At 50.4% G+C, this 26,200-nt stretch overlaps 1 protein-coding gene across 1 annotated transcript in view; it reads right to left on the reverse strand.

Moving 5' to 3' along the window:
• LOC144937562 (RING finger protein 150-like) overlaps positions 1–26,200 on the reverse strand; it is a 147,291-nt gene that overhangs the window by 2,657 nt on the left and 118,434 nt on the right. Inside the window, exons 3-5 of the mRNA XM_078864848.1 lie at positions 20,896–20,967; positions 19,283–19,365; positions 12,357–12,453 (exon numbers count right to left, since the gene is read on the reverse strand). Coding sequence (XP_078720974.1) covers positions 12,357–12,453; positions 19,283–19,365; positions 20,896–20,967 — 252 coding nt within the window. The remainder of the gene's footprint in view (positions 1–12,356; positions 12,454–19,282; positions 19,366–20,895; positions 20,968–26,200) is intronic.

Raw genomic sequence — 26,200 nt, forward strand, 5'->3', positions numbered from 1 at the left:
TTCATCCGTGGTTAATTAAATGAACACCATTTTACGGGCAATTAACAACGGTCATCCTTTGGATAGACTGGCCCCTTGCAAGGGAACGTGGAAACTGAAACAATCGACTCAGGGCTTGCAATGGACAGGAGCATCTCGCCAATGCTTGTTTAAGAAGTTTCACTTTAAGCACCAACGTGTGTGCATGCGCACCGCCACACACCGTGCATTTCGCGGAGGTTATTTGACCATCCTTCACCATGCTGGTTAGTGTAGGTTGAAGGCAGGAGAGCATAGAAGTACAGTACAAAAATGGTTTGCGCCACATTTCCCTCTGCTTCTGACCGTGTAGCCCCGCAACCTATAACACCTGCTATGCATGGGGGTCACTCATTTGAGCACGACATGGGCTTAAGCTTTCGAGATCTGATAAGACTGGTTGCATTCCGGTTGATTTGTCAGGAGGAATAACCAAACAGTAGAGAGGAATCACCATCTGGACAAGGAGCACACACCACCCCGTGCTCTACGATTGCTGAGCAACCAATTACGTATACCATCTATTAAATGAATAACTTCATGCACATAAATCAATGGTGCGATTCATTACAAGCCCCTCTCGAATCCCTAATTTCCCCAATCAAAGCTGTATCTCTAGGAAAGTGATTAATCAAAAACCTTCGTTCCAACGCCGTGAACCCCGGGGTCTCTTCCAATGTCCCAAAACGCACAACGACGGTTATTCGGGGCGTGGGCATCAAAAGCACAAAAAAACGTTTCCACCAAACGCGGAGATTGGGTGGTAGGGATCGCTCTTCCCCAAAGCCTCTGCTCGAGCGCTGGAACTGCGGCTCGGATAAACGCTACGGGCGCAAGTGCGTAGCGAGCGTGCAAACAAACAAACAGCCGATGCATTCATCCCGACGTTTTTCGCCGAGCGACACCGGGCACGGGGAAACTCGGTCGCCACGGCGGCTCGCCACGGCGGCTCGCCACGGCGGCTCGCCACGGCGGCTCGCCACGGCGGCTCGCCACGGCGGCTCGCCACGGCGGCTCGCCACGGCGGCTCGCCACGGCGGCTCGCCACGGCGGCTCGCCACGGCGGCTCGCCACGGCGGCTCGCCACGGCGGCTCGCCACGGCGGCTCGCCACGGCGGCTCGCCACGGCGGCTCGCCACGGCGGCTCGCCACGGCGGCTCGCCACGGCGGCTCGCCACGGCGGCTCGCCACGGCGGCTCGCCACGGCGGCTCGCCACGGCGGCTCGCCACGGCGGCTCGCCACGGCGGCTCGCCACGGCGGCTCGCCACGGCGGCTCGCCACGGCGGCTCGCCACGGCGGCTCGCCACGGCGGCTCGCCACGGCGGCTCGCCACGGCGGCTCGCCACGGCGGCTCGCCACGGCGGCTCGCCACGGCGGCTCGCCACGGCGGCTCGCCACGGCGGCTCGCCACGGCGGCTCGCCACGGCGGCTCGCCACGGCGGCTCGCCACGGCGGCTCGCCACGGCGGCTCGCCACGGCGGCTCGCCACGGCGGCTCGCCACGGCGGCTCGCCACGGCGGCTCGCCACGGCGGCTCGCCACGGCGGCTCGCCACGGCGGCTCGCCACGGCGGGGGAGCAGCATGCTTGTTTGTGGCGGCCCATGTCACCACGTTTAATGCCACCTCCCCTTTTGTTCGTTCCACGATTGGCAAAAATGAATGCAATTGCGTGCCACATTCATTTCACGGACGTCCACGGGCCCAGTGCGTTGTCTAATGGCGAGCCGCGGACGGCAATACGATTGTAAATGGCCATTAGCCATTAATTTGGTGTGAATTGCACGCTGTTGCTGCCAAAAGCTTTTGCCGCAATTATCCGAGGTAAGCATCTTTCCCGAGCGAAGTGCGATTCCCAAGGGACAAGAGACAATGCTGACCTCATGCACACGTGCGTGCGCGCGTGCGCACACACGCACAAACACACGCACGGGTGCACACGCACGCGCGCGCACACACGCACGGGTGCACACGCACGCACACAGTTTTGGTACAATGCAGCATTTAGAGAACCCTTCCTACATCGCTGTGTTGCATTTCACCAGTCTAACGCTCACTATTAATATCAAAATCAAACACATGAATTATTCATGTACACAATTAGAATTGCGCTGTGTAATAAAAACCCAGGTGCGGGTGCGCCACTGGGAAAGTTCTTATTAAATGACCCTTTCAAAACTAATTTGTGGGTTTCTTTTTTATATCAATGCATTCAAAGCATTTTGTTCTCATAAAAAATGGTGTTAAGAGTTGTATGTCAATGACTTAGGCCAATTATATTTTTACACATTTGGTTTTGAAGATATTTATTCTGGAGAGAATTGCTGAAAAACAAGCATCGTTTATTTCAGGACTTGCCCCCTTTGGACAGAAAATGTTCCAGGTAGAGTGGTAACTGACAAGTCCAGAGATTTTATTGATTTGTTGAGGGATTTCACCAAGACCCGCGGGGTTCTACCTTAGCAACAAACGCCGCTGGATTATCCCAAGCCACCAGTTTAGCTTCTCAGCAACAGTGTTTAATGAAACCACATGTTCTGTTGGCACGAATGTTAGGCTAACAGATAATGTGAAAATGTCTCCCTGCTCTAATGAGCATGGGGCATTACTCAATTCCACTGGCAGCAATACGCCAATGGCGAATATTCTACATTATCCCTCCAACGTGTTTAAGGGTTGTGCCACAGAAACACATCATATTCTACAATCCCTCCACAGGGCTCTTCAGCAAGTGGCACTCAATTGATTGCAGCAGGATGCAGAGGGGGGGGGGGGGGTCAGGTTAACCCTCGACTGGGATTTGAACTCGCAGCCTTCCGATCAGTGGCCGTAGAACGTCTGGCGTGGGATCAGGTGCAACGAATGAAACACAAGCCTCTCCCCCCCTCCCCCCTTTTGCAATTCCCACCCATCTTCATAGCCCAGCAACCCTCCAGCCCCGTGGTGATGAAGATGGCAGTTGCACCGCCGGCACACTCGACAGCTACACCGGCATTCCGATTGCGAGCTGAGGGCTCCTGACCGCTGCGCCGCTGGACACGACCGTCGAGAATAATTCCCTCTTCGCGATCACCACGGTGGCTTTTTCTCCAACAAGCCAAGTTTTATTTGTTTTTTTATTCTTCTTTTCCTTTCTTTCCCTCGGGAGCCCCCACACCCCCCCTGACATTCAAACACAAAGCCGGGGTCTTACTCGCCGGAGAAAAGCGGAGATCAGATTCCAAGGGAGCGGCGGTGGCTGCCGGCGCTTGCACTTGCGCCTGCGAGCACTGGCTGCTGCTCTGTGCGCTTTGACGACTATGCGCCGCCTTTTGATCAGCGCCGCCTGACTGATGAGCCTCCCTCGCACACTGGCAGCCATTCCCTGGGCACCCACACCTGCTCATTGCCCGTGGGCTACTGTAACGGTGAATGCTAATTAGTTAAAGGGCATTTTCCCCACAGAGCACTGAAGCATACGGAAACTCGTAATGCATTAATCAATAGAGCGCGCGCGCGCTTGTATGCAGGAGGCACCGAAATACAATGTGGGTGGCAGGTCAAGCGGTGACGAGGTTCTAATAAATGCAATGGATCACTGTTGACATTCGGTGCTGGCCAGAATTCGAACCTGCAAAAAAGATGTTGCTGACTTATAATACCACGTTTCATCTCGCATCTCATTTTGTTGCCAATTATTAGAATATATGGCTTGGTGGCGAAGCGCAGATGAGAGCATTTAGTTGTTCTTTGGAGAAATCGACCTGTGCGCCATCATCAGCCACGATCCATGCCGAATGAAGACCTCCCCCCCCCCCCCCGTGCCGCCGCTACCCCACGCGGTCTGGCGAAGCCACGGATCACATCGCACGTCCCCAACCTTTGGCTGCCATTCTGCAACCGGCCGACTGCGTTGGTGACCATTCCTTCTGGCGATGCGTCCTTGCCCAAGCCCACTTGTGTTTGTTCCCTAATCCAGGCATGAAGCTCTCCACGCATCTTGACAATCTTAAAGATTGCATTACATTTTTTTCGTCAGTAGTCATATTTCTGATCCATACCAATACGAGTAATATGCACCGAATGAAACATTTCTTCTTTAGGCACAATGGTATGTCGGCTTTTAATATTCAATTACATTTTCCAAAAGCACTATCCTATTCTCGTTTGCCCCTTTACCGAGTCACTGTGATTCTGGTCCACCGCTTGTACGGGACTTTTTTTTTGCGCATATTTACCTTGAGTCCAGCTTTTACAGCCCCTTCGCTCAGTAATTTCCTATAGTTAATCCCCAATGGTTCTTATAATCACTATGTCATGGACATAGAATTTCCACCACCAGCTGATGGAGAGGAGCAATGCCCCATTGCTCGTTTTTATCAGGGAGGACTCGGACTTTAATTGAGTTGGATGGGCAGAGCAGATATTTTTCTTTCACCTAGAGAGCCGATGCACAGCTTTAATTACGACTAGCGCTAATGAACACATTAATATCTCCGCTCAGCAATACTCGAGTCATTAATCACAGTGTGGTGTCTGCTTTGATGTGAACTCTGCGGCAACACTCGCAAGGGTAAACCATTTCTCACTGCAGTCGTGATGCCAATTTGCCAAATTTAAAAAGTAACTCGGAATGTCAAACTCACAAATCGGATCTTCCACAGCGAGGGACTGCATGTCCCCTGTAAACAAGATGTAATGCTTCTATTCGTGGTATAAATAAGCGTCAAACAAAATATATATAATGCCGAATGCAGAGGGACATTGACTTGACCCAGCGTCCATGAATAAATGTTCCCTGCATGGCTGATTGTGTTTATTTGTGCCGGCCGCTGTTGCTTTTTCCACGTGAAAATACGCGGCGGCTTTGGAGCCGCGCGCCGCAAACACCAATTTTCCTCCCCAACAAGATGCTTCAGAGAGCGGGAGGGGAGGGGGGGCCCATAGAGTATCACGCCCGTGTTGATCACACTTAGCCACTTGCAACCCGCCTATGGCCTGTGGGCCCACGAAACAATCTCTGCAGGGCCTGCAGCAGCAACAGTGGCAGCCGCAGCCCAAGCAGAAAACAGCAAAGCGTTATCATCGGGGGGGGCCCTGCACTATTCCATTTTAGACATTTCAGTGGTGTTTAGATTGTTGTCACATCCCCACCGAATATGACAAAGTCATTATGATATTATTATTTGTATTTGTTATGCTTCATTACTTCGGAGAGCTTCGATGGGTCTCATGACTCTTTTTCAGGAGGGTCCTGCCAAGTTTTCGTAGTGGGGGGGGAGCAATGCTCCGACGCCCGGCCTAACGACATCGAAGCCACGCACGGACGCGCACACGCGCGCAACGCTTGAAAACAACCGCACACCGGCCAATCAGCAGTGCCCCTCACCGTCATCCCTCCAACCCATGGCAGATTGGAGGTGGGGAGGGGGAAAACTGAAGCCCCACGTGGCTCATTTTAAAAGCCGGACATGAAAATCACGGGGGAGGGAGGCTGTGTTCAATAGTTAATGATGATACATGCGGCGTGGGGACCGATCCTCTGCGCCTAGGCTGGGCAGTGTGCCACAGACTACTGTGCTGCAGCAACAGCAAGAGCAGCATTGGCTCATGGGTGTATTAATGTGTGACCCTTCCACTAACCCTTTGCACTCCCCCCAGCCAGCCCCAGTCTGAGAATAGAATATATTTTATCCTACACACATATATATATTACGACGCTGTAGAATAATTCAAGATGCCTTAATTAGTTAGACCGTGGTAGAGAACACTTTTAGCAGCACGGCTGTGGGAAAAAGGCTTTGTCGGCCAGCACTATGCCCCAGCTGCTTTAGGCAACCCAATACTGGATGGTCGCACAGCACACCAGATGCTCATTTCAGACCGAATTACTCGAAATAGATGTTCCGGATTAATTGAGATTACCAATTGATGCCAATGTTGTGCATGGCTAGGAATCTAACCCATGGTTGCTCGACTCTCATTGCAGTGTGTGTGCACCACTGCACCAGTGCTCCTCACAAAAACAAGATCGACAAATCTTTGGGGAGGCCCAGGACAAGTTCAGATAATCGTCACTGGTGTTGGCCGTGAGCATGAATCGAACTCGTGTTTCTGTGCTGAACGCTAATCGCTGCGCCACTACTCCCCACCACTATTCATCACATTCTCACGCACACACACACGCATCCCACTACCAGCATATGTTTTCAGGTGCTCTATTTACCAATTGAACATAGCTGCTGTTAGCCTCTTTTCCTTCCACCCACACATCACTGAATACTGATGAACAGAGACCCTCTGTGTGAGTGTGCTGAGCAGCATACGCAATGGTTCAAGACTCAACTCTAGTGCTTCGTACTGAGAAAATACTCAGGGTTCTTCTGTCGGAGATGTCAAGCGCACGCCACAACGGCCGAAACGGTTGTTAACCAACCCACAAATGCACCAGCGTGGGATGTGAATAGTTTTTTTTCATACAATGTCTGGTCCCCGCTTGCTAAAACGAGTACTGGGCTGCGCTCGTGTCCATTCGGCAGTCCTGAACCGGTGGTGAGAACCTTTTGGTAGGCACCCGACCAAGTGACAGTCGACTGTGCCCGACGTTTCGCTGCGAGTGCCGGGAGCGGAACAGCCATGGCCAAGATTTGAACCCTACTCATCAGGATCCGGAGGAGCCCCTGCTGTTCAATTGCTCCGTATCCCAGAATTCGTTTAATTCGGCTCCTGAAGAAGTTCCCGGGCACGTGGAGCAGAACGTCGGACGTCGCGCCGAACAACGCGCGGCAAACCTATGATACCCCCCAAAGTGCGAGTTGTTGTATCAGCACTGCAGCAATGGGTGTTGGGGTTCACTGGTCCCTGGCTGGGACTTTAACTTCATATCTCAAGAGCAGGAGCCATGCAACTGCATTGCCCTTGCATCTTGGTATTATTGTGCAATAGTAATGAGAATAATAATGATGCTACAGCTTTAACTCCAAAAGAAATATAGGGCCCACTTTTTAAAATGGCCTGGTATGTCCACACGGCACCGCCACTACGTAAAGACGGCTTGTGCAGAAGTGCATTCCAGCCTAAATTACGATGCTATGAAAAGCCTCGTGACAATTTTTGTTACAAAAATATATAGTTTCATGAGAAGTGCGTCTTCTTTTACACCGGGCACACGCTGTTTCATCAGAGCTGGGACACGAAGGAGCGCTCCGACGTGAGTCGGGTAAGTTGTTTTGCACTTTAATTCCCATGTACATTTGCCACGCGTGTACATGCACTGTTCTTAATCAAGATTAAAGGCAACCCATTTCAAAGTGGCAGGGCCAATTGAAATGCTTTTAGGCGTACCTGTGCACTGTGACCAGCGCACATTGATATTCACAATGGTTGGAGACCCTTTAAATTATCTAACGAGTGCCACATTAACATTACACATGTAATCTACAGTATGGACCTTCAAGCCCCCTGGAGTATTCAAAGGGATTCTGTGAGACACCACAGTGAAAAGGGTTTGGGTTCGATTCCAGACTCGGACACCTTTCTATTTTGAGTTGATAGGCTCTCGCCCTGTTCTACATGGGTTTCCTCTGGGTTCCTAGGGGTTCTCCCATAGCTAAACACACACACACACACTATGTAATGGGGAAGTGGCCAAACATCCCAATGCAAAAAAAAATTACCTGCAGATTACTCATTTAGGATTACACTTAGCAAACTTGGCAGGACCCTCCCGCAAACGAGTTCATTGAGGCTTTCGTGAGTAAACAAGTGAAGAAATAAAAATCGTCATTAGCCATTCTCTATCCAACTGCTGGATGAAGACCTCCCTATGCCCTTCTCATAACTCACGGTCCTGCAACAATCCAGCATGAGCTGATCTCATCGCTGCATGCCTGTGGACATGCCCTCTCCTTTGGCAGCCATCCCAAGACCAATCTTGTCCATCAGCCATCATCCCTTCTAACCTTCTCCCGATGTGCTATGCTCACAAGCGGACTTATTAGCCATAACATTAATAGCTCTGTAAGTTTACAGAACGGAGTCACAAGACTATTTTAAGGAGGGCCCTATATGGTAAAATAAATAAATATTCCGAGTGGAATCCCATGCACACGAGGAGATACAAGAGGATAAACTCCAAAATCCATATATGGGTCAGCAACCCACCTGGCTATACCGTGGTACCTCGGTATACATCGTTAATTCGTTCCAGAAGGTCGGACTTACACCGAAAATGACGTATACCAAACGAATTTTTCCCATAAGAAATAAAGGGAAGGGAAATAATCCGTTCCAGTGTGTAAGAAATTATATTTTATATGGCATATTATAAATTAATGGGGTTGTATAAAATAATTTAGACACTACTTATTACTAAAATGCATACATAAATTAAAATAAATGCATAAATAAATTGAAATAAAAATAAAATGTGACGTGATTTTACCTTGCTGAGTGAGAGGAGTTGATAGCCTACGAGGATGGTGGTGAGGAAGGGGAGGAGTCGTGAACGGGGTCTACGCGGGTACGCGGTGACTCATCCCGACCCATACAAGTTCTAACAAGCGCGTCGTATCCCAAGCAAAGATGTCGTATCCCAAGACATTTTTTCCCTGTCAAAACACGACGTATACCAAATTCAACGTTTTCCAAAGCAGCCGTATACTGAGGTATGACTGTACTAGGCATCTTCAAATGGAGCAAGCTGGGAGTATCACATGGCAAAGACCCTCCCCCCCCCCCCGCTTGATTCACCAACCAAACTTACAAAGCCTGCCCCGTAATCAGCGTTGGCTTCATTAGAATCAACGTGCGTTCAGAGTATTTGCCTACTATAAATATCCACGTGATGAGCCACTTCGTTGAGATATCATTTGTGGCCAGATCACTTCTGAAAAAGAGCTGTAGAGGTCAGCGGGCCTTACCTGGTCAAACATAAAATAGTTTCCGTTGACTTTGATATGAAGCGTAATATCTCGCAACAGAGTGTAGTGGGCCGGTCGATGCGTAATGTTCCATGGCCTGGGACTCACGGCCATTCATTCGGTGGCAAATGCAAGTCTATGTGCATGTACAGCCCCATTATCAATCCACTGCTGGATGAGGGCCTCCCCTGTGGGTTGCGGTGCTGCCATACTTCACGACACTGTTCAGTCCCGGATGGGTAAAGTGGGCAGCAAAGACACGGAAGCATGGAAGTACAGTACAAGAGTGGCCTTCGCTGCACTCGCCATCCTGCCACCCCGCAAATGTAGCACAGCCCGGCGGTCGCCTACGACGACCTGGCAGGCATTGCAGTCAATTATCAAGGCACTATCCAGGCTCAAACCTGCTTACGCTTTCTAATCGCACGAGTCTGAACACATTACGGATGCTTGGGCACAGACGCAAACCTACGAGCTGCCGTAAATAAGCATAACAACAAGGTTATTTAATAAAACAAAGCCATCACCCGTTTCCTTCACGCCACTGCGAATGCTGCCACAATGTTAATCAGCCCCATTCTCCCCCATCGCGGTCACGATGTTTCTGAATCCACGCCGATGGGAACGAACTCTCGCGCGCGTTACCGCGGCTACGGGGGCCCGCCCGCCCGCGCGCGCGATTTAATTAATGCAGCTGGGTGACACTGAAGGTAGTGTAGCTGGCAGATCGAATGCCGGATTAGGGGTTTAAATCAGTCAACCACCGTTTTAGACACTGGCGGAGCCAGCGGGGGTGGGGGGGGGGGGGCACGTGCCCCCCCCAATGATCTGATTGAAATCCCTAATTTTGATCGGATCATTGGGGTTTATTAGTAATAAATCGACATTTTGCGACCCCCACTGCCACTGTGTAGCATATTATTACGTGCCAGGGACTCTATGAGATGATAGGACAATAGTCTGAGTCCATAATTGGCAATGAGTAACGACAAAGCAGTTAGAAGTGACTCAGAATTGTGCGCAGTTGCGTATACAGTACACGACTTCCCTGAAGGCAAACACCTTCAGCGAGCGCGATGCCGATCACACGCGTTTCGAATTCGACCCTTGATCGATGACTGCGCCATCGCCGCACACGCATCTAATAGAAAGCAAGAGACAAGTCCTTACTTACTAACAACTCCTCTATAATTTTTCATAGCTGGAGGAGGGGTTGCCCCCCCCCCTACCTAAAAATCCTGGCTCCGCCATTGTTTTCAGAGTGAACTCGGCAGTGCTGGTGGGAAGTCAAAGGTTGTTTTTTTTTAGACTGGCCCCTGACATTGATTGTGGAATTTCTACCGCTGGGCTCGGGGCCAAAAACAGAGACGAGCGGCCACTACACATTGATATCCGCATGGCGACGTTTTGACTATTTAAAGGGATCAAGAGATGACGGTACAGTCAGCTGAGAAACACACCGCTTCATTTTCACGCAAGTTAACTTTTTAGTTTGTTCTTAACGAAACAAAATGCAACAACTTATAAACCAATTGCTATTTCTCATTGAAATTTTCATTTTGCAGAGCAGCAAAGTGACGTTTTTATTGTTCTCAAATTGCTGCCAAAAGGCTCACAGAGGACCATCGCTCCGTTGCAGATTGTGTAGGCAGACTGTTTTGTAAAAGTCGCCTCGGATATTAAGTTGTAAAACCACGGCTGGCTAAATATTAATTAGGAAAGCCTGCACGCTGTCAAACATGCTTCCAATTTCGCTTGTCATTATCAGCGACGGCTTAGAGGATTCAAAGAAGTCGCATATTTCAATTTAGATAACGGCATGAAGAAAGCTGGAGTCATGAATCCCAGGTCAATTCATGAAATATGACTAATCTGCACAGCAGGAGCTTGGCTCCTGCAGACAGTGCGTGTCAACAGAGACAGCAAACAGGCGAGGAGGTAAAGATTATCGGCAGAACAAAATCAGTCTTATTGCCTTGGCAAAGTGACTCCCACTCAGTGCGACAATGGCTCTCTTGAGAAGCTCTTTCCACCGGAGCAACGCAACACGAAATTACTGCCCCCCCCCCCGACAAATTTCTAACCCACACTCCCCCTACCCCCGACACTTGACTCACAAACACGTGGATTAGGGGAGATGGCAAAAGATCCGAAACACCGCTCTCAATGTTAACAATTACAAGTGAACTTGGGCAAAGGCACATTACTGGAAGGGATGGTGATCGATCGACGGACAAAAGTACGTTTTTGGAATGGCAGCCAACAACCGCCATGAATGTGAAAGCGAGAGGAGCAAATAAATCATTAAAACAGAAAGCAGCAGCAGCAGACACATGGGCCAGATGGGAAAGTTCACTGTGTACAACACCATGGCGCTGAAGTATTTTAAGTCTGAGTGAGCGCAGGGTGGTTAATTCAACAGTTTCTCTCTGCAAGTATGAGCATTGAATGTGTGCTCATATCCGCAGAGAGGCCCTTAGTGAGGAGGTGTGGATTCCCCATTGCAATGGCAGAGGCCAGTCTCTCAAAAGCAATACCACTATTGTCATGATGCAGTACTTATTTGATTGACCCCCAAAAAGGATGATTGACCAAGTCAACACTCCCCCCTCCCTCTGCCCCCAACCAGGATTTAAACTCCAATTGTGAATCAAGCACACTGCCAGCAGCACAATCCACAAACAGGCGGTGAACTACGTCGCCATTCAGGCCTGAGTGATGAAATAACAACAAATATTAAAATATTCCCAAAGGATAACCTGACAAGCCCGGTGCACTAATCACATCGCAGGGCAGGGCGGGAGAAATGACAACTGCAGATGAATTTTACTTTATCCTTGGAAGTTATCACACACGCACGTACGCTGCCTGCTGCTGCTGCTCGCTCGCGGAGGCGCAGCTTGACAGGCAGCCTTCTACCGGTAGGGGGCCCCACATTTTTGTTTCCTTCTGTCGTGGGAAGAAGGGCGGTGGCAAATCGACAGCATCACGGGCGCGGACATTGACTAGTTAATAAAAATATCAATATTACTAATGGCACAATGGTTGGGAAATGCACACAATAGACTTCCTTTAATAGCTAATATAGCCCCTTGTGTGCAAAGACAAAGACCAAGATCCACAGTATAGCCTGAACAGACTGTAGGCGCAAGTGCTGTTAGCGACCACCTATGAAGTCCGGCACGGCACACGAGGGAGTGGGTGGCCGGCCCTACGCCCGGCCGCCTTTGTCTCTCTTGTGGCGATGTTTACACACCGCATCAGGTACTCATTTGAAGCTGAGTCGACCTCGGGGAGAGCCCAGGACCAGTTCAGATAACCGTCACTGGTGTTGGCCGAGAGGGGGAATCGAACTTGGGTCATTGGGTTCGTAGCGCAGCGAGATAACCGCTACACTACCGCTCCCCCCTTTGTGTACACACACATGGACTCACACTCACCAGTATGCCTAAAGCCTTGAGGATGTTGAGCTTGCACATGGGACATGTCCTGTGGTCCACGAGCCAAGGGTCCACACAGGTCTTGTGGAACATGTGCCTTTAACACAAAAGACAAAGACACAACAACACACACACAAGTCAAGAGATCATCATGGCCAATGTCGTTGATATCTGGGCACTATGGTTTCCTTCCCAAAAAAAACCTCACATTTTTGCTTTTGTACTTCACATAAACTTGCAACAGACTTACTCATGCAAGTGTAGTGGGTAATAAACTGGAGGAAGCTTAGTCCGAGGCAACACGTTTATTACACCAACAAACTACAATACAAGGGGTAACAGGCCCCTTCCACCCGATGCTCTACGTAGGGAGTCCCCCGGCTGGCTCGCCTCTTACTGGCTCTCACTATGCCTACACTGCTGGGGCTTGAGACTTGAGTCTTCACTGGTTATAAGCTGGAGCTCTCACTGGGACGAGCTCGAGCCGACCCTAGCCAGGGGCTCGGCTCTGCCCATTGGGCTCTTCTCTTCAGGGCTCCCGGCGAGGCTCTTCGGCCGGACGATGACTGAGATGGACCCCTCAGGGACCTGGCTTTTATACAGGATCCCGGGTCACTCCGTCCCTGGCCACGCCTCCCTTCCAGAACCTTCTCCAAGGGCCTGGAGAATGACCTCATCCCCCAGCCCCCTGCCTGGGGTCTGGGGTCCCGACCGTTGGTGACGATGCTCCCCCCCAGGGATTGCCTAGGGCCAACAGCCCATCATCACTATTAAGCCGGTCCAGCCTCTCTACTGCTCCCTACTGGCACGAGCTAGTACTGCCGGCTATGAGTAGTGGCGATCATGGTCAATCATGCCACTACATTACCCCCCCCCCCTTCGTAGCATTCAGCTGTCCTGGCTGGCAACAATTCTGCAAAATAGTAAAAAAACAGAACAAGTGCGTGCACCTCAAGAATAACACAACAAGAACAACCCGACATAAATACCCCAGCCCACCTGTACAAATGTACAATTACACAATCACACGCAATGAAAGAGGGTATATCCGCCCGAATCCGCCGCGGCGCCCCATCCACGACACACGCAATCAAAACAACAACGGCGCGATGACCGAACGCAAGTCACAGGTAAGGAGGGCCATCAACTGTGGCAGCCCGACCGACACCAAGGTAGGTGCGCGTCGCGGTGCGTGTGAGAGTGTGGGAAGGGGCATGAAAATCTTGTGTCCCTTGAACAGGTCCGTGTCGCAGGGCCGTCGTACGGTAGTGGGAGTTTCGCAGGGGGGACAAAAGAGGCCAGCACCCCCTGGGCGACATCCGGGTTGGCGGCGGAGCCCATGTCGACGGGAGCGGCCGGTGACGACGGCTGTGGGGGGCTCATTACCTCGGCATCTGGGGGCGTAACAACATGGCTGCGCTGAGGGTTATGTTCCGCGGACACGCGACCCGGCTCGTCGGACACACCACGCGCTCGGCCCCTGTAATGTGTGCGTGAAACAGACGATGGCGGCGCGACAAAGGGTTTCAGGCACGACGGATAGACGTACCAACATCTGCGGCCCCATTGAACCTTGACACACTGGGGACGCACAACCTGCAAAATTTCGACAGGGCCCCGCCAGGGCCGGAGCAATTTTGGCGACGTTGCCAATGGCATCTGGGGGCAGTGGAGCCAGGCCTTGTCCCCCTCTTTCCAGACATGAGCGGACACACGAGGGTTCCGCAACCGTTCGTTGGCACGCTGTCGCCCGACCGAATTTTCCCTCGCGGCTTCCCTGGCCTCGAACAACTTTTGTAGGTTAAAACGAACGTGGTCAGGCAATTTAGACTTGCGTGAAGCCGGTTTTACATGCAACTGCACCTCCACAGGTGGGTCAACCTCTGCCGTACAGGAGGTAAAAAGGCGAGTAGCCCATGGCCGCATGAGGTGCCATCTTGTAAGAGGCCAGGACACCGGGGATCTGCAGATCCCAGTCAAGCTGCGATTGGCTCACCTGATGACAAAGCATGGAGGTGAGCGTTCTGTGGAATCGTTCGACCATGTCAGTCTGCGGGTGGTATGGGGAGGTACGTATTTTCTGCGTGCCCAACATGGCACAAACGTCCCGCAGCAAGGTGGATGAGAAAAACTTGGATAAACGGGTGTCGATCCCCAGATACCAGCGTCTGCGCACCGACCAATTCCAAACCCCGAACTGCAGTATTTTAAGGGCCTATAAGAACACCGCTTGTCGTTGAACCGAGAGGTTTCCGAAGGCGGAGGGGAACCAACATCTCCGCACCTGGTGGGATGCGCACCGTTCGGGACGCCAGCGCCTGAATTCGATACATCCCTGTTCAATTAGGATTTTGATGGGCATCTTGCCCAGAAAATCCGTACCCAGCAGACACGGAAAAGCGAGGGATGAAGAGACCAAGATCGGCCCAGCGACCCACCCCATTAGCGAGAAAACATGGGACATCAATGGGGAGTAAAGAACGACATTTTTCCGAAAAATATTATAAGGTCCGAAATTATTGTGGCAGACGCACCCGTGTCGACAAGCATCCAAAATGCAACCCCTTCAATGGAACCCATAATTACTGAAGAACCCGTGGCCGCGGCAATGACCCTATGGGCCAACTCCGACCATTGACTTGGCCGGAGCTCCTAGTCGGCATTATGGCAGTCCTGACCCCCGATATCCGATGCAGCATGACCGCGCGACGCGCCGTGCCGAGGTGTGTGCGGGGGCCGAGCATGTGGGTTGCTGCGACTCGCCTGGGGCCGACGTGGAGCCGAGGGGGAGCGAGGAGCAGGAGAACGCGGCCCGGGGACGCGACGTCGAGGTGCCTGGCAGCCTGACGACATAGGCCCCCGTAGACCGCAGTTGTAGCAGACGACGAGGGCAGCGTCCGTCCGTTGAGATGCTTGTCCCCGCTGTCAAAGATCCCGTGGACGCTGGCAGTCGTCAGCCCTCCAACCCCCAGCTGGAGTGGACGCGAAGGCCTGGGCAGGTTGACGCTCCTCCGACGGACAGCAGGACTCGGTCGCAAGGCCCATGTCCCGACGAAGAAGGAGGTGTGCATGAATGTATCTCGCGGCCCGCAGGGAACACATGTCGCCGTCTACGACGGCGTGTATCACCACCCGCAAGTCCCGTGCCAGCGCCAGCATTTTTTCTAATACAAATGCGTCGATACCTTCGAAGTCCATTCGAGGAAAGGCAGCCTTCGCTCGGGCGAGCAGCGCGCTGCAGAAGGCGAGGGGAGTTTCGGACTCACCCTTCTTCCGCGAGGCGAATTGGTATCGAACGTCCGACGGCGGCCCGTAGATGTCGGCCAAGTGTTGTGACGCCCGCTGCAACGTGGACCGCTCTTCCCGTGGAATCGTGATGAGGGCGGCTAGTGCCGCGTCGCCCAACGCGGCCGGGAGTGCCCACAGCGCCTTCTCCTCCGTCCATCCCATTTTGCGGTACGAGAGGAAGTGGCCATGAACCCCAGAATCGGTGGCAGCAACGGCCGTCACCCGCCGCACTGCTCCGTCCTCCCTTGCCGCCGACTCCTCGCGGTGAATATCGTCGAGGATGGAGGCGGCGGCGTGTAGGAGTTCGGCGAGACAGGAGTGCGCTGCGTGCAGCGCTCTCCCTGGTGGTGACGTCCCGCCGGGTGGCCGGGCTGGCAGCAGCTCAGCTGGCTAAGCTTCATCTTCCCCTGCCGGAGTTGGCACGTCCAAAGCAGCTGTGTCGTCTTCTCCCTCGTCCGGAGACCTGGTACGTATCTTCCTCCGCGTTTCCATTGTCACTAATATAAGACTACTTCTGGCACCAGTTGTAGTGGGTAATAAACTGGAGGAAGCTTACTCTGAGGCAACACGTTTATTACAACACCAACAAATTACAATACAAGGGGTAATGGCCCCTTCCACCCGATGCTCTATGTAGGGAGTACCCCCACTTCGCCTACACTGCTGGGGCTTGAGACTTCTATTGAGTCTTCACTGGTTATAAGTTGGAGCTCTCACTGGTACGAGCTCGAGCCGACCCTAGCTACGGGTTTGGCTCTGCCCATTGGGCTCTTCTCTTCAGGGCTCCCGGTGAGGCTCTTCGGTCTTCAGCCGGACGATGACCGAGATGGACCCCTCGGGGACCTGGCTTTTATACAGGATCCCGGGTCACTCCGCCCCTGGCCACGCCTCCCTTCCAGAACCTTCTCCAAGGGCCTGGAGAATGACCTCATCCCCCAGCCCCCTGCCTGGGGTCTGGGGTCCCGACCGTTGGTGACGATGCTCCCCCCCAGGGATATTAAGCCGGTCCGGCCTCTCTGCTGCTCCCTACTGGCACGAGCTAGTACTGACGGCTATGAGAAGTGGTGATCATGGTCAACCATGCCACTACACAAACAGTAACACAGCATTTGCAGCACCGTTCCAATTGCTAAGAACCACAAAGTGCTCTCCGAGTCGTAGTAATGCTCATTGCCGAGTGTTTATTGCTATGAATCTTCATCACGGCAGCTCCAACGTGAGGACCACCGCATATAGTAAAGCTGACCTTGAATCCTGCCTAAATATTTAAAATAATTATTGGCCAAAACAAGCCTTTTATCACAGTAATACGTACATAAAGCGTATAAGTGATCTAAAAATGCTGGTAATTAGGACGTAAGACTGCCTCACATTATTGTAGCAATGTATTTTCCTTTATGGCACCAATTATTGGGCAATAAGAATCAGCTGCTCATATTTATTAATGCTGTAGACTCTCGCGCACGGTAATGTGTGCTCTAATGACGATGGTGGCATTGAACAAGCAAAACTACTTTGAAACGGGCAGTCATATCTCGGGACTGATATTTCGACACTGTAAAGTGCTAGTCGGCAATGCAGCTCTCCACGCACGCTTTAACAGCTGAATATAGAGCCAACTAATTTTACCACGGCATGTAGTGCCCATATTTATAGCAGCATGTAGCCATGCCACATTCTCTCGCCAAGGCTGGAGTAGCTCAGGTTTTAACCGAGATGTATAAAAAGCCACGCGCGCACCTCGGTATGAATTAAAAAGGCAAATCTTGCCCGTGCTGCATTGTCTTAACGAGAATTCTACGGCGTATCATATTGCAATATTGCCCATGCTGCCGCATTGGCTGTGGGACTGCTGGGTGGCACGGCATACGAAGGGGGAAGACTTGGGCAGTAAGACACGTAACTGCATATGTCCACGCAATGGTGATTTTCGTGCACAGCATCGTGTCATTTTTTTTGTCGACGTCTTTTTTCCCCCACCCCAGATTCACTTGTGTCGTGTTGCCGTTGTCCCGAGAGGGAGAATCCTTTTGGAAACCTCCAGCAGCAGCAGCAGCACGTGTATTAGAATTCGTCATGGGAAAAATGTGTATTGCACAGAATGACAAAACAATCCCCTAAGTGGCCTTGTTATCCTTTACAGAGCAGTGGGCACATGTTTCTACACACTCTGCCAAGAAATTGTCACATGATAGTCAAAACAATATTTTCAATTCTTGAGCTGTAATTCTGCCATATAAAGTATAAAATAATTGTATACGCTTGGTTTTTTTCGCATGCAGTTATTGGTCACGGAGCTGAAAACCATAAAGTGACTCCATTTGAAAACCCGATTTCATCACGGACGGCTGCCTGGATTCAAAACTCAGGTCTCAGCAATGCCAGTTCAGCGCTCTGACCTCTGCGTAACCCCGATACCTCGACCATGTACACACGTTCAGACCGAGCGAGCCTATTGGAGACACAGGAGGCATGCTCAGATGCTATATTCCCTCTGATATTGTACATGGCCAGGGATCAAACCTAGGTCACCAAAAATCATACGTCAGTGTGCCAACCCCTCCACAGCCTCTCCGTATCACACATACACAAAGAAACAAAGACAAAGCTCACCTGTTTAGCCTTAAAGACTGTTAGGTCAAGTGCTGTTAGTGAGTTATGCTGGCACGGTGCATGTATTGGTGGTGTGGCCGGAAAAAAACCACACCCAACCATTGTTGTCTTCGCAGCATTGATACACAATATGAGGATCAAGTACTACATCTAGGCCAAGTCAACCTACCGGAGGTCTAGGCCACATTGCAATTATCATTGTTGTTGTACGTATGCATGTTAATGACCAAGTACTGAGCCTGGATTTTCTGAGATTCTAGCGTGGTGCCTGAGACTATGTATTCGTACAATAATGGGGATATAGATCCACACACACACATATGTGCACCAACTCTAGTATATATATTTTATCATTAACCTCATGTAATAAAAAGTGTGCTTAATTAAGGGCCTGTCACTCTCAAAGAAAAATCCACTGGCTTACTGTATACATTTAATGAAGCAGTATGTACACTTTTCAACTAAGCTGGTTTAATTATGTTTTACCTCAGCCAAACATTTCATTTTGTCTGAATATCATTACCAGCGTACAGCACTTCAAATCCTCATCTGCTACAAAATGTGCAGGATTATGATAATTATTAAAACCTATCTTCCCAGTGTCATAAACTACGAGGGGCAGAAATGATTGGTTTTTCTGCAGCGTATTCCAAGTCAACCAGCTAAATGTTGATGTGGCTGGAGCGCTGCGACAGCCAATCATCCATCCGGGGTCAATAAAATGACATTTTGTGGTTGTCCCATATGAGGCTGGGTCTCCACCTGCAGAGCAATGTGGACTTTCCACCACTAGCCTCGACTTGCCGACAAAACACTTGACCCAGCTCCAGTGCTCGGACCCGACTCGCAGATAAGCACCGTAACTTCCGACGGGGCAACACACTTGACATTGACGCACTTGTGCTGTTATACGATCAGAAACACTGCCGGGCTCGTGCGCCTCTTGCCATCTCGGTGGGTGACATATATTGACTGCTCAATGACACAGGGAGCACTGGGCGGGCGGGCGTGTGCGTGCTGCGTACTTGCACGGGAGGATCCGCACCACCTCGCTGGGCTTGTATTCCTCGATGCACACGGCGCAGTTGTCAAAGTCCGTCTCCGTCTCCTGCAGACGGCAGAGAGGTGGCCAAGAGCGACACTCGCACGGTTGTACGGGGCGGCACGGGGCAGCACGGGGGAAAGTGGGGCAGCGAGGGGGAGCATGGGGCAGTGCGGGGCAGTGCGGGGCAGCGTGGGGCAGCGCGGGGCAGCGTGGGGCAGTGCGGGGCAGCGTGGGGCAGCACGGGCTAGGGAACGTGCTGATTGCACAGGCTAAGGGAGGCAATCAGGATGAAGCTGTGTATGAGCAAGCACGTTTTTATCATTCAAGCGATGTTACTGCGCAGGCTTTCACGGTTGTTCTGAATAGTAACGGAAGCCGGTCAGAGCACAGAGTGAAACGTCCGACAGCACATCGGAGTGTTTTCCTTATGATGTCGTTCAAAGACAAAATTTCTCCACGCTCAAACGAGAAAGGGGGGGGGGGGGACACCCATTTTCCTTGGCAAACCTGGGCTAGTGGTGGAAATTCCTCATTTTTAAAGAGAGAATGTTTGGCCAATTAACTTAATGAGTATTTCCGTGTGGTGAGGACATCAGAGTGCCTTGTGAAAAACACGCGGACATTCAAGAATCCATATGGATTAGTCATCAGCCTACCTCACGTACTGCTACCTATTGGAAATTCATTGCCAGCGCCTTGAGATGTGGCCTCATTTAGATGGTATATCAATCAAAAATGTGCTGTACCGTCCCTGCAGAGGGCCGTTTGCAAAAAAAGAAAAACGATCACACGCGGCAGTAGGCTGAAATGTCCGAGCGATACATTTTCAGGAAGTGATAATGAGGTGGGCGCGCGGCGATGCGCGCATGCGAAGACTGCTGGCGGCGGCAGAGCGAGCGGCGTCGCAGTCGAAGGCTTGCGAGTTCAACTCCTGGTTGGCGGTTGTTGACTCGGCGGTCAACGTCCCCTCCGGGTGATTTAAAACAGGCACCAGTTTACAGGGAGGTCAACAGTGGCTGTCCTATGGCTGGACTCACTCACTCCCGTCACAGGAAAGGGGAATTTCCACCACTGGCTGTGAACCGGTGATGAGCATCCATCTTAAATGGACATTTGTGCGGAACATCACTTTGGCCTTCTTTTTTATATTTTACTACGGAATGCGCAAGCCTGATGCAAACATCACATGCAGAATGGGACCTTTCTTACCAGTATCAAAATATAACAGTAGATTTTACCCTTTCTAGCAATAAAACAGCTGTGTTAAGATGTTAAAACACCAAACAGAAGCCTTTTTTCACCTTTTGGCTTTCTCTGGTCTGACACTTTGAGACGAGGCTCAAAAGAAAGCCGTCTCTGGTGTGGACCAATCAGTTTCAAAGACGATGCATATATTATCAGAGCATGTTTATGTTTGCACGTTCACCACAAGTACGTGTGGTTAATGCAGACAGGAATCCTTGAAAAAGGGACATATTAATACCTTGATTTGAAGCTTTCATGACTGCAGGAATCCATAAGAGTATCTTAACACCTGTTTTATTGCTCGAAAGGGTAAAATCTATTGTGATATCACGCGCAGTGCGTGCTTACCCGATCTCCCCTCTTGATGGTCTTCGACGGGATCTGTCCAATGGCCTTTTTGGCTGCATCCTCCAATCGGCGCTGCAAAGCACAAGAACGGACGCCACCGGTGAATTCCTCGTGGACTTCATTTAGAACCAGGCAAGAGTCAATCTGGCTCTAAGGTAAACCATTACATCGAACAAACCAGCGGCGGCTGTGAGTGGCATTGCCAGGTGCACGGCCTTTAGGGGGCCGCAATAAACACTCGTAATATCCTTTTCTTATCCAAGAAATCTAAGCTTTCAGGAGCCCTGCATTGAGATGTTTGACCGGTTCGTTTTGCATGAAGGAGGTAGCGAGTGTGTCTGGAGGAATTCCACACGCATAGAAATAACGTCAAACAAAACCTGTATAGATGATATAACGGCAACCCACTTTCTCTACTGCAATCTGTTGGCCACTTTGCAGCCCAGTGGGTTTGGGATTTCGACCCTAGTAAAATCAACCAATGCAAGTGCCTCCACGGCACATGCTTCCAGGTATGAATGACATACAAATTAACCTTTACAAATAATCGATATGAATGCTACGCGACGAAAACAAATGGATTGAATAAACATAACAGTCCAGCCTGAGAACGAGTATATTTTGTTAAGGCATGGCTGGCAAGCTGCAATGTGTACAAAACTCTCTGGCACGTGTCATGACGGGTACGGCAAGATCGGACCATGTCCGTCCAGTGCTTGACGAGGTGCATTGGCTTTCGGTTGCCGAACGAACACATTATCTCGCACTCATTACACACAGAGTGCTTGCTGCAAATGAACCACAATACCTTGCCGATCTCGTTAAGGAGCATAAACCATGACGCGAACTCAGGTCATCCTCGCAGCAGCTTTTGACTGGCGATCGAGCAAAGATGGTCACTGCATCGCATGCGTTTAGATGCGCTTCTGTGGTCGTCTGGAACGCTCTTCCTTCCGAGATTAGGAAGCCACTGGACCTATTCACTTTTAAATGCAGATTGAAAACTAATTTCTTTAGAACTGCTTTTTGTGTTTAGTTTGTTGTCCTTCCCCCGCCGCACCTCCGATTCGCATGGTTGGCTATGTACGGTGTGAAAGAAGTTCAACATACATATATATGTAAAGCTCTATAAAGGGTATGTCAAATACTGCAGGTAAGGAATCTCACGGTACAAAATTATCTCTGCGTGACCCAACAACCCCACCCCCAAGGCTCTACATAGGTGCGCCACCACACCGCATGATGGTCCAGGGCCGGGTTTTGCACAAGCCACTGACGATAGGGCTGTAGCGGCCACTAATGGCTGCAGGGGTCAAGTTAACCCATTACTTACATCAGACTCGCAAGACGAAGTGTACCTTCCGTGAGCATTAGCAACGATGTTGTTTGAAGAATCGATCCATTTTTTACAGCCTTAGCCAACGAGGCCAAATTAACTTCGGTGAGATTGTACAGACTGAATAAATACAAAATGGGGCCCTCTCTATAAATGATCTACTCGAGGCAAAATGAGGCTACGCTCATTAAAGCCACTCGATTAAGCAATCACGGCCTCCCTAGGAACAGCACACAGCTTTATACAAATAACTCATTTTAAGCACGCAATACATTTATAATTAGTCATTTGAAAACGAATATTATTTAGTAATAAGCATGCATTAACAATTGAGGCAAATTCAGTACCCGCCAACTCAATGAAACGCAAACATCGACAAGCACAGGCGAAGAAGCAGCGCTGTGGTGGACTGCACCACTGTCCCTGTGCCACTGTGCCATGTACACGGCAACACGAGTTCCGACTCTCAGCCACGGCCAACATCAGCGGCGAGTGATAGCGGAGCAACGCCCTATTTAAACGGGGGGGGGGGGGCTATGTAAGATACGACTGTGGGCGCCCCCCCCCACTCCTTTCTCCCGACTAACTTTTATTGAAATAGCTACAGATGTTTTAACCCGTATACAATAATATGTAGACTATAACTATATATCAGTTTCACACGTTGAAACAGGAGGATTTATCCACAACTCTGGCTGTTGCCTGATGATGCTAGTTGTAATTACTGGCGAAACGTCACGGTATTTTAATTGTAAATGTTGTGAGTTTACTCTCCAACACACCGGTGTGCTGAACTAGTAACGAATTGGCATGTTTATTTTACGTGACAAACCTTGGCTGTGTCGGGTGGTGGCGAGTTTAACAGACACATTCATATTTAAGCGATCCGAACCAAAAACCTCTATTATGTATAATGATATACTGTATATTAGTTCTTATTTTTTTCAAATAAAATTTCTTAACATTTTTGTTACTTGTATATCTGTTGATTCGGGGGCGGCCCACCTTGTGGCCGACTGGAACCCTATGCGACACGTACCGGTGCCACATACCACATACCCCCTCCCGCCCCCTACGGTAGTTGAACTCCTGAACCTGGTCCTGGGCGCCCCTTTGCACACTCGTAGCGACCGCGGTGGTCAAACAACTCCCACGACCGATATGGCGCACGCTGTCGCTTGCGGTACGGGGCTTCATTTTTATTTTATTGTTATTATTATTTGATACGCAATGCGTAGTGTTTAAAATTTTTTGCCGATGATTGCGGATGTTTTTTTTTTTTTTACAGATTCACCATTGCTACACACACAACATGAAACGGAACAATCCAACAACGAAGGCTCTGCTTACGGTCACGGTCAGTCCGCGTGCCGTGGCGCCTGAGATGCTGTGCATGGAATGCCCTGGATTCATCGCTTTTGCTGCGAGGCAATTAGCTCACAGACAGATGCCGGCAAATCGTTTGGCACGCGCGCAACGTCCACGGAGCACAAAAGAGTAACTTTCAGAGCCTTAAATAACGAATTCAAGTCAATGACATTCATTATTTATGTGCAAACATCCCATCTGGTTTGGCTTATCCTGTCACCCAAAGTTTGATGGCGATTTGTGCGACTAAAACATAAATTAACGTAAATTGGTGGCGAGACCACCTCCAAGGAATTTTACGTGACACTTGAGTTACCTACATCATTAACTTGAGTGCAGCAAACTGGGTCTTTACACTCTGTAAAAAGGACAGAGTGTGTCGGTGGCCAACGTATAAAGAATTTGATTTTCATGCCGTAGAACGGATCGATATATACAAGAGTGCAGCCCTGCAATGCCTCGATCACTCCACTGCTGGCAGAAGGGCCTCTACCAGGGCGGAGCTCCACAGCGAACCACTTCCATGCGCTGGCCGAGACAACTTGGAAGGTCGGAGTACTCGCGCTTTACCCCACAATACGCAAACCTCTCCATCAACTCACTATGTCCCGCTCGCCCCATCGTCTCAGCTGCTGCACTGGGAGATCGAACCGGTGACTCCTGGGTTGAAATTCTGTGACACTGTGGCAGTATCCCTCACACTCACTTATAATATACAATAATTCAAACTCGTATTACCGAAGGAGCCCCTCAATGAGCATTCAAGACTTATTTTCCTGGAGAGTTCTGCTTTAAACGTTAGACCAATTCCCTTGTAATTTTTTTCTTTTTACATCTGCGAGTTCCGCCAAGAAAGCCCACACACAAAAACGCTGAAACTCGGAAGCCAAAGGCACTGGTACTGCACGTCAGGAACGTGAAAACAACATAACATGTTCACAACTGCGATTGGTCCAAAAGATGCGGAAGATCGTGTGGCTATCTATTCGAGATTGAAAACTCATTTCCTTAGAACTGCTTTTTGTGGCTAACCATCGAACAAACATGGCCAATGCATCGCACGCGTTCAGATGCGTTTCTGCGGTCGTCTGGAACGTTCTTCCTTCCAATATTAGGAAGCCACTGGAGCTATGCACTTTTAAACCTAGATTGAAAACTCATTATTTAGACCCGATTGTTGTGTTTAGTTTGTTGTCCCCCCCCCGCACCTCCCATCGGCACAGTTGGCTACGTACAGTGCGAAAGAAGTTCAACATTAATTTCATCGAGGTTAAGCAGTTGCTTTGAGTTGTCTCAGTGCCCATGTCAAGTCCATTCATTATCGTTGGCACGAGGACCCAAGCTGCACAGATTTTGGAGGGTTCAGATGTAGGTGGCAGCCCTGCTAGTGGCAAGGGCCCCGGTACAAACAGGTGAGCACGATGAATTTGGGACAGAGGCCATTCTGACAACTGGTAGCATGCGCAGCACAGCGGGCGATACATTCTCTGATCTTGTCTCCAGGCGGCAACAGACGCATGGCTTGGGTCGCTGGTGGCCTTATTCTCGAGTGCGCAACGTCGTTGGCATCTTGCGGGCGTTTGGCACGGCAAAATTGGTCCATCGCGAGCGAGGCCGAATCAACTTGGCATTACAAACCCACCTTCAGCCAAAGACGCGTTTTTCTCTACACGCACACACAACAGGCTTGCGATCATCGAATACACATTTTTTTTATGAATCAGCAGCAACCCTACGGAGAGTTCCTAAACGCAAGCATATTAATCTACGTTTGCCTTCAGTGCTAAAAAAGGTATATTTAAAGAAAGATACAAGTCAGTGTCCCAATCTTACTCGAGAATTGGGCTGTGCTTATTACTGCTGGCAGTTTCCGAGCCAATGGCGAGCATTCAATATTCCAATGCTGGAAGCCAGTCGATCCATAGAAGAGACGTTGTCGATTAACTCTGCCTGCACTCCACAATGTGTATTGCAGTTGTTCGTGTACAGATTGGCCGTGTCAGTGATGTTTTGTTTATTCCACTCGATACCACGCTGCCAAGTGCACTCGGGAGTCCGCTCCGCACGCAATGCCACGCAGCGCAATCGCTGATGCACGTTGTTTTTTGTGCACGCTCCTGACACTTCACGAACCGAGGCTTGTCCTTATGAATTATTCGTTCCCAATCACTCACGGCAGCAATGTAAATGCTTTGCTTGTTTGCCTTAATAGCCCCGTTTAATTGCAATACAAAAGCAGCGCCAAACAAGGTGCTCTCCCCGCGCGTTTCCCCCCCCCCCCCCTATTAATCTGCGGGAGAAACAATCAATAGCGTGAAAGAGTGCACAGATTTTGCACTCTCGTTGTCTACGAGCTTGTCTGCGACGCATCAGCACACTGCAGGCCTTGCTCAGTTGGCACCGTGCCCAGTGCTCACTACGAGGTTTGCTGGTTTGAACCCGCATCTTGGCCATGCACTCTAGTTGAAATGAATGCGCTGAAGGATCTGTACGCCGAGAATCGAGCGTGCTGCCTTTACACTGGGCATCAAGCTGACCTCCCAATGGCCATAAACACAGATTCAGCTATGGGGGGGGGGGGCTGCACACATGATCTATTGC

The sequence above is a fragment of the Lampetra fluviatilis genome, chromosome 19, assembly GCF_964198595.1.
Source record: "Lampetra fluviatilis chromosome 19, kcLamFluv1.1, whole genome shotgun sequence".
NCBI classification, from domain to species: Eukaryota; Metazoa; Chordata; class Hyperoartia; order Petromyzontiformes; family Petromyzontidae; genus Lampetra; species Lampetra fluviatilis.